The sequence below is a fragment of the Podospora anserina genome, chromosome 7 (assembly GCF_000226545.1).
Source record: "Podospora anserina S mat+ genomic DNA chromosome 7, supercontig 1".
Taxonomy (NCBI): Eukaryota; Fungi; Ascomycota; class Sordariomycetes; order Sordariales; family Podosporaceae; genus Podospora; species Podospora anserina.
In genome coordinates, this window is record NW_001914854.1 from 3,087,146 (window position 1) to 3,096,534 (window position 9,389).

Sequence of the window (9,389 nt, forward strand, 5' to 3'; positions counted from 1 at the left end):
AGATGCCAAAGTCGGTGAAGAAGAGGAAGAGGGGGATTTGGAACCAGTTCCACCACGGCCAGGGGGCTTCGTCGAGCGTGTCGTAGAGGAAGCCGTAACCCCGGACCTCGGCGACGAGGAGGGGGGCGGTGCAGAGGGCCATGATGGGCATGGCTTCGTTGGCTTGCTTGATTTCGAGCCAGATTTGGTTCTTGAGGAACTTGGGGTGCTCAAAGGTTTTCTTGTCGAAGACGAAGAGGTAGGAGAGGGAGGCGAAGACGAAGTAGACTAGGAAGCCGAAGATCCTGGGGAGGGAGGGTTAGTGTCACTTGCGGGTGGGCATTGCGTGTGAGAGGGAAGGGGTAAACAAACCAGAGAATGAGGAACAGCGACACTCCTTGGCGCCAGATGTTATCTCTAGCCCATAAACTGCCATATGCGGCTTGTGATGGTGTCAGGTACAGGTACTCTGTCGCGGGCTTGTACTGCCATGTTGACATGGAAGTGCCATTGGCAAAGGTCTGGGATGTGAGGCCGGATGGAGCTGGACGCGCTGGGAGCACCCATTGGTACATGTAATCGAACAGAAAGGTATCGCAAACTTCGAGGACGACGTCCATCTTGAAAGAATTGTGCGCAGTGGAATGCGCAAAACGGGAGAAAATGAGAAGCAAAAGACAAAGTTGACGGAGACGGTCCCTCTCCCACGCGACGCGAGCTTGCTCTAGATAAGAGAATGGGGGGAGGGGGGAAGCAGGCGAGAGAAAAAGAAGCAGCGGTCGAGAAAATTGCGTGAGCGAGAGGGCGACTCCCCGGCTTGTTCTAGTGCGATTTCCACACCCTTGGCAACGACCTTCGCTGGCAGGGACGCAGGGGGCAATCTTAAGAACGGTGGAGCCTCTGATTCTTCGGCCGCGCTGTTTCCGAACGGGACGGGGATGATTGCACAAAAACGGAACCCTGCAGTGTGAAAGAGGTGTCTGGAAGATGGGGGCCGGTATCTTTGAGATTGGAATTGATCGGGCTGGGAATGCTGTATACACATAATATACTTTTGCTGATAGACATTGAAAAAGGGCAGTGGGTTGAGCTTCCTAATCAAGAAGCTGTCCATCATCGTCCGTCTTGGACCGCAACCCCTGGACCGAGCAGGTCTCGACAAGCTGGAATGGCACCAGTTGGGATGAAGAATTGGGACAACAGCCGTCAATCCAATTCGCTTTGGCGGTGGTCGTGCAACCAAACTGTCGAGTTGCATGATCCGTTTGGCTCTCAAGCTTTTGATTCGCCCAGATCTGGCACTAACTCCCGGAGATTCGAAGCTGCCATGCGGCAGAAATGGCGTGAGCTCTTCATTCGATGGGATGGTGTCCGTTCAACGACCCGAGGCCGAGCCTGCTAACCAGACTGTGGTTTGGCCAATCGCAGACTGATTTGGCTTAGATCCCCCACATAGATTGATAAGCACCTGCGAGATCAAGCGGCCTCCGCGCACCGACCACTGTCTGTCTAGCAGCGACACCGAGCCCGAAGCCACCGAACCCTGCCAGGCACATCTCTGATCCCATTGGGGCCCAAGCTTCTGCCATTCTCACGGGCCATGTCGCCCGGAGATCTCGGCATGGTCGGGATGCCATCAAAACCTCCTACAAATCTTGTTCGACGGTCGCTCTGTCTGGTTTGTGATCTTGTGATCTGCCATCCCCGTGTACGTACCGAAATGCCCAGATCCCCGTGGAAAAGTGATCCCCTCTCGAAGCAAATTCGACGCGATACTGAACTAACAAGGCCGTGCGGCAGTTTTCTCTGCTTCTACATACTGTCTGCACGACCATTTAGTTGGTAACTCCAGTCGAGACAGATGCTGGATATCAACGTGGCTATCACGAGAGGTCATGTTCAGCCTAGATCACGACCGTCTTTATGAGGGTTGGTCTTCCCCTCATCTTGATAGTTTGAGTTGTCCAGCCCCAAACAAAAGTTGCAGCTCGAACCAACAACACGAGGTCTCATCTCAGAGGTACTTGTCAGCCTTGTTTATCGCTCTATGGCCAGCTCATGAACACTGTCTGTCGACACAATCGTCGAAACCTTCTGTGTCACATGGGACGCTTCCAGTATAGTTGACCAGTCGCCCGGAAACCAGCGTGCTGGGTGCCCATGGGATACCATTCCGGACTCTACATGCCACCTTGAATATTACAAACCTTTGGGTCCAAGGTAGTTGATCGATCAGGTGCCATCACATCCCTACCATGCACGCCCTGGACATGAAAAGTTTTACTGCAAGTCAGTAAAACCTGTGGTGATCGTCTACTTACACCTTTTGAGATAGGAAACATACTGGGTCACTGCCCTTCAACGTCTATTAACTATCTTTCGAGGCTTGTTGATTGTCTTTGGAAGTGTTTTAACAGTTTTTGAGGTGGGTTTGAAGTAATATTCTGCTTTGGCTTACTTCGCAGTGTAGTTATTCCATGCAAAGCGTAGTTATCAAGGTCGGAAACTCGCCTACAAACACCAGTGTCGCTGGCGATTTTGAGGACCTGTTCACAAAGAGTCAACCATCTCCAATCATTCGAAACCCTTACCCCTGAGAGAGACTCCAGATGTCACCTACCCTGATGTCACAGATGTAACCTAAGCCAAACCGGGCATAATGAAACCAAAGCACCCTCTCAAAACTGCCAAGATAACAGGGGATGTCTCTGAAAGTTTTGTTTGAGATGCCCATTTCGACCACCGACTCCTGAGCTCCGGTAACGATGGAAACAATGCGGTGACCTTGATCTCCTGTAAGGCAGATCATGAGCATCATAGCAATCTCCTCCCACTTTGACCGTACGTGCTCTGAGATCCTCCTAGTAACAGAGTGTACAATAAAATATGAAGTGTCACTCAACCATCTTGGCGTAGCGGCTATCAATGTAGCAACCCCTTTCTCACCTCTTGTTCCACCAGCATGTGACACCTTCTTCTAACATCCCAAGCAAACACACACAACCATCTTCTAGAAATGCTGCCTCTTGGCCTTCTCTTATTTTTAGCCGTGCCTCATGATGCGCGAAGATCATAAAACACGCCAACGGCGTCAACAGCCGACCTTACCCACGGCCTCCCCTGAAAGCGGCGTCATTCTCGGCAACCTCTCGCCGAATTTTGCACGCCAAAATGACTGCCGACATCCGAGTGGATGGATTTGGTGACATCTTTTACGACCTTGAAATTCTTGTCTCTGCTTCGTGTTCATCGCCAAGTGTTGCCATTATGGGAAGGCCGCCCAAGAAGCCAGAAGAGGGGACAGTCGGGATAGTTTATATGACTGGAGTAGACTACCTCGTGGCCAAATCTTCTTATTCCTGCCGCAGTTTCAGTGAAGACCTTCCCAACAGAACCAAAACGACTGCTGAACAAACCACCGCCATAATGCTCAAACACACCTTTACATGCTTCTTCATCATTTTCGTCTTCTTCTCCCCGGCCCTCGCCATGTCCCGCCGTTGTGGGATTGATGGCAGATGTCCAATATCGCGGTTCCCCGAGATGGAAAGGCCCTGGTTGAGCATGATACCAACTGGAAGATCACCCGAGCATATACGAAAAACCGCCCCATTGAATCCAGATCAAGCAACATCTACCTGCGCTTGGAAGTTGCCAAAAGGCTGGACGCTTTCAACAAGGCTAGGGAATACAACAGCCAAGAGAGCCGGTGTACGGCGGAGACCATCATCAAACAAGGGGTCAAAGCTGTCAGCGGTAGAGACACCAACAAGGCGGGACAACACAGACAACACGGGGCTGTCACGAAGGAAATATTCCAGAGCACGACTGAATGGGTTTCTGTCGAGTTTGGACCCGAAACGAAGAAATAAAAAAAAGAGAACCAACGCCAGTATGATATAAAAACTATTCCCCCCTCCCCACCTTCAAAACAGAAGTCACCAACCAGCTCGAATTCCAACCATCTACCATCAACACCACCTAAACCCTCGCCTTCAACGACATGACTCCTCTCACCAGTATCATCTTTCTCCTCCTCACAACTATGATCCCAGAGGCCCACGCTCTCTCATTCATACCTTGCCAACCGTATCCAAGGGTACATACACCCCCCTTTCCCCCTTAAACCAAACTCCAGCTAACCTCCCCCAGCCCGAAAATCCACACACATTCCATATCCCCGCCCAAGCGACTTCCTACCCGATTCCATACTTATCACACCACCAACAACTGAACAGCAACTTTGCATCTACTGCAGTCTGCCCAAACCCGGCAATACAAGACGTCTATATGTGGGAATTCCCAAAATGTTTGCGGTTCGGGTCACGGACCCGCAGACAGAGAGCGGCGTCAAGCAGCTCAAAGCCGTCATCGCCAAAAAAAAAAACCAACACGCTGGGCCAACCCGGTGAGATGACCAAGGAAGTTTGACCCCAAACTCTGGCCCAATCCATCTTTCTACAGCCCCGATGTCATACATGATTTTTCCATGGAATACGAGAACCAAATCCAATAGAAGCACAGACGATCCGCGTTCTGCCCGAGCCCGGGGTTGCCAGTTACCTGTCCGTGGAGGTTCCCGAAGGGGGTGACGTTGAGGGTGCCTACACAGTTCAAACGGGGAGTGATTGAGGAGGGGTCGTCAGCAATTTCGGTGGCGTGCTCGTGAGGGGGCTTAAAGCGGGTAGATGGAGGCCCGGGAGACTCTCTCTCTAGCTACTTGTTAACAATAACATATACCGACTATGAGATGATGAGAAGAAGAAGGATGCACCTCGCTATCTCTGACATGAATGAGATACCTTACGCAAGAATTTTTGTTTCAAGCAAATACCCAGTGTCCAAATCGAGAATGAGATTCAAGACGTAGGAGTGCTAGTAGTAAGCTTCCGCAGGCCTTTCTGCGGTCAGACATGCGGCCGGCCTGTGATACAAAAAGAGGGCTGCTGCATAACAGGCGTGAAGGAGGTGGGTTTAACTTATTCCGAACGATTTTGATATGACGGTTGTGACTGGATGGTAAAGCAGGTGTGATGTTGTTTGTTATGGGAGTTCGTGAAGCAGAAGGAAGCCACCATATTTCCATGTTGGAACTGACTAGTCACGAGATTTAGCGGCCTCGCTGGATGACCGTTGAGCTTGAGCAACGACAACAAGATGTAGTGGTTCTCGATCACATAATCAACAAGGCTGAGCCGGTGGCTTTGTCTCGGCCCGCACTGGACAGGTTCCCGGCTCGGCCTAGCTGGTGCGGAGATAGGGACCCGCTTCTTTTCTCTCCCTTGGAATGTGCGCCCCCATCTCCGGGGGAACTTTCCGTCATGGCAGAGAGCTTCCGAGTATCCTCCAGGTGATGACCCCGAAGCCTGGGAGTGCATCGATGCAGATGTCGATCCCCATCGGCTACGTCGGGTCAGATTTCGTTATATCTTGGGCTTTCCTCGGTGGCCACCTATCACGGCCAGGTCTAAAACATAGGTAAAGAAAAGTATGCTGGTAAAAATGGTCGGACCACTTCCCCGCATTGACATGGTGTTAACTACTAGAAGACTGTCAGCCGACGGTGAGCCTCTTCGGTGTTCCAGGATCCAGGAAGCGTTGGAACAGGCAAGATCAAAACGTTGCGGTGATAAGACCTCCGTTTCCCTCTAGGCAAACCAGACTTGGGCAGATAATGTGCAGACATGTAATGCAGACATGCTGCCTGCTGTGATCTGTGCTCGAGACAGAGCCATGACGGCACATGTGCTGACAGCGGGGCTATTCTCGGGTGCGGAACGCAGGCTGGGGGTCATCCCGAACATTGGCAGGAGAGCCCAAACGGGTAATCCTCACCACCACCACCACCACGATGCCGATGCAATGTGATGAACGAGATGGGATGGATGGGGGTGGATGGCAAGCGGGGATGTTGCTTTGGTTTGCCGAGGGCCACTTGTTGCAGCACTGTGACGAACCGGATAATTTGGACCCCTGTTCTTTGTGCTCGTTTTTATTTTCTTACCACACAGGTGAGATATCTCACCCAACCCTCGAAACTTTGTGTTTCATTATCGGAATACGGATGCCTTGTGCTTTCCCTTCAGAGTGGTTTGCTGCTTGTGTTGTGCATGGTGAGAAGTGAGGTGGGAGGGTGAGGTGAGGTGAGAAGGAAAAGACAAACTTGTGTCACCCACAGAGGCACGAGAGGTTGACTTCACTTCTGTCACAAATTTCCAGGAGCCCAGGCTTTTGCTGAAAATGGTTGGTCTCTCGGGAAACAAAACGTGTGTGCTCGATGCTGCAGCCACCCCATCCCTGGGGCCGCTGCAGGTTGCTGCACACGCCCCCATTTTGACCCACTCCCCCACTTGCCTCCTTTCCACTTTCCAGAACGGCGCACGCTAAGACAGCCTGCGCGTGCACGGTCCCTGGTCCACATTGGGGTGGGTCTTCTTGAGCAGGAGCGCCGCATCTGCCCCCCGGTCCTGGTCCCCTGCTGGGACGTGGTACTTGACTCCAGCGCTACTGCCACACGTCGGCAAAGGTACCTTTTTTTTTCTGTCCTGCTTGACCGTCCCAGGTAGATTCCAGCCGCCCCTACGCCCCCCTCCACTCTGGCGCCTTTCCTTCCCTCTTGCTTGCTCTTCACCTTCTTTCCATTTCCTTTCCCTGCCTCTCTGTCTGCAACCACAACCTCCACCAAAACACCTGCGTCAAAAACATCACCACTCACCCGACACCCGACACCACCCGCGCCGTGTCTTTTTCTTTCTTTCTTTCTTTCTTTCTTCGGAACGCGCGACGGCCTCATCCACACCATCGACGGGGAACCAAGAGCTCACAGCCCTCGACCGAGCCGCCGCCGCAATCGGGCGACGTGCACCCATTTCTCGCCAAGACTTTTGTCTACTCGTAAATTCGTAAATTCTCTGGTGCATCGCCCCCCCATCAACCCAATCCACCCCGACATCATCGTCGCCCACTGCACACAATGTCGATGTATCCCGGCCATCGCGGCATGGGCGTCGCGCCCCCTGCCAACCCCAATGGCAGCCGCCAGAACGAGCTCCTGGAGGGCATCCGCGCCGAGTTTGAATCGCATCAACGACAGATCGAAGGATATGAACACCAAAGTAAGTTTTGGTTCGACAACACCGCCGTGCCTTGTCCCATCCCGACAATGCTGACAGTCTTTCCGCCACAGTCCAGGCCCAGGTTCAAGAGATGCAAATGATTCGCGAGAAGGTTTATCAGATGGAGCAGCAGCATGTCCAACTGAAGCAAAAGTAAGCTTGAAGCATGTCTTGGACAAACTACACAAGCCTTCTAACGCGGCGCGCGCCTGTTCAGATACGAGGATGAAATCAACCTCCTTCGTCGTCAGCTGGAAACTCGCGGCGGTGGCCCCCCGGGACCTATGAACCCGCCGCCACAGCATGCTGGCCCTTCCCAGCAGCCCCCTCCTCAGATAGGCAACATGGGGGGAGGTGGTGTCTTCAACGGGATCCTCTCCGGGCAGGGCGGACAGGGCGGCCTGGCCCCCCCTCCTCATCCTCCTCAGGAGCAACAGCAGCCTCCCCACATGCCCCCCGCGCCACCGGGACTCCAGCAGGGACCTCCTCCCCCTCCTCCCCCGCCGTCTCAGCAGCCCCCTTTCCAGCAACAGTACCAAGGACCAGCCCCCGGCGGTTTTCCATCTCAGCCCCCCCAGAGCACCGCTAGCCCCGGCCCCGGCAGCAAGAGAGGGCAGCCGATCGGGAGACCCCCTGCCGGCGGTCCCGCCACCCCCCAGATCAACACTCCGGTTCCCTACAACGGCCCCGGCCAGTCTCCCCAGGTCCCGACCCATCCCACCCCCGACCACCCCCGCATGGTGCAGCAGCAACAGCAGCAGCACCAGCCCGTCCCGATTTCTTCTCAGAGCAACGCATTGAGCGACCTGGACCCCGAGCGTCTCCCAAGCCACATCAAGAAGGTCAAGGACGATTGGTGGGCCATTTTCAACCAAGCGGTGCCCCGTGTTTTGGATGTTGATTTGGTTCACACTCTCCAGCACGAGAGTGTGGTCTGCTGCGTGAGGTTCAGCGCCGATGGCAAATTTGTCGCGACGGGATGCAACAGATCTGCTCAGATCTACGATGTTCAGACTGGTGACAAGGTCTGCATTCTCCAAGACGAGAGTATTGATCTCAACGGCGATCTTTATATCAGAAGCGTTTGCTTCAGTCCAGACGGGCAGTACCTGGCTACCGGTGCTGAAGACAAGCTCATCAGAGTCTGGGACATCAAGAACAGGCAAATTCGCAACACTTTCGCTGGTCACGAGCAGGATATCTACAGCTTGGATTTTGCCCGTGATGGCCGCACCATTGCTTCTGGCAGTGGCGATCGCACTGTCAGGCTTTGGGATATTGAGACTGGTTTGAACACGGCAACGCTCACCATCGAGGACGGCGTCACCACCGTTGCCATCTCGCCCGATGCCAAGTATGTCGCCGCCGGCTCGCTTGACAAGAGTGTCAGGGTCTGGGATGTCAAGACAGGCCTCTTGCTGGAGCGTCTCGAGGGTCCCGAGGGCCACAAGGACAGCGTTTACTCTGTTGCTTTCTCGCCCTACTCTCGTGACCTCGTCAGCGGTAGCTTGGACAAGACCATCAAGATGTGGGAGCTTGCCGCTCCCCGGAATCACAACCAGATGCCCGGTGGTATTATGAAGCCGGTCGGCCGCTGCATCAGGACTTTTGAGGGACACAGGGTATGTATTTCTAGGTCTTGAAGCCGAGGCCTCGTTGCTAACTTTTTAATAGGACTTCGTCCTCAGTGTTGCGCTCACCCCCGACAATGAATGGGTTCTCTCCGGTTCCAAGGACCGCGGCGTTCAGTTCTGGGATCCCCGCACCGGACACACCCAGCTCATGCTCCAGGGACACAAGAACTCGGTTATCTCTGTGGCTCCAAGCCCTGCGTCAGGAAACTCGGGCGGCTGGTTTGCGACCGGTTCGGGTGACATGAGGGCACGCATCTGGTCGTACAGTCGTATCCGCCACTAGAAGGAACAAAGGATGCGATCAATCAGACGGAAGCTTGCTAACTTCGCAAGCGTTCTACGAAAGCTTGAAGCAGAGGGGTTGGGACCTTTGTAACTAATCCAAATTCAAACGGAAATGGAAAGTTGAATAACGTGTGTGTGGGATAAAATGGAAAGGAAAGGGAAAGGAGTATGTGGAACTTTTGAAGCAAGTAGGAAGCGGAAATTCGGGTTGTTGAACTTTTCTTGTTTCCTACTTTTTTTGCTTTTTATTTTCTTACTTCTCTTTTTTTGTCTGTTTGATAGGGTATTTTTGTCTGTTTTTTTTTACACACACAACTTTGACAACATAACAAAGGGTATTATTAGTTGGTGGGCTTTATGGTAGTGGTGGGTTCCG

General features: G+C 53.2%; 2 protein-coding genes across 2 annotated transcripts; one reads left to right on the plus strand and one right to left on the minus strand.

Annotated features, from left to right (window-relative positions):
- Position 1: 1 nt before the first annotated feature.
- PODANS_7_10650 (uncharacterized protein) lies at positions 2–599 on the minus strand (the record flags this gene model as incomplete). Its single annotated transcript, XM_001908399.1, has 2 exons — positions 2–284; positions 352–599. Coding segments are annotated over 2 exons (531 nt in total), but the record flags the coding sequence as incomplete, so codon positions are not given.
- Positions 600–6,952: 6,353 nt separating this feature from the next.
- PODANS_7_10660 (uncharacterized protein) lies at positions 6,953–9,011 on the plus strand (the record flags this gene model as incomplete). Its single annotated transcript, XM_001908400.1, has 4 exons — positions 6,953–7,094; positions 7,166–7,247; positions 7,312–8,730; positions 8,783–9,011. 4 exons carry the CDS (start codon positions 6,953–6,955, stop codon positions 9,009–9,011), a joined length of 1,872 nt encoding a protein of 623 aa, XP_001908435.1.
- Between the last annotated feature and the right edge of the window lie 378 nt (positions 9,012–9,389).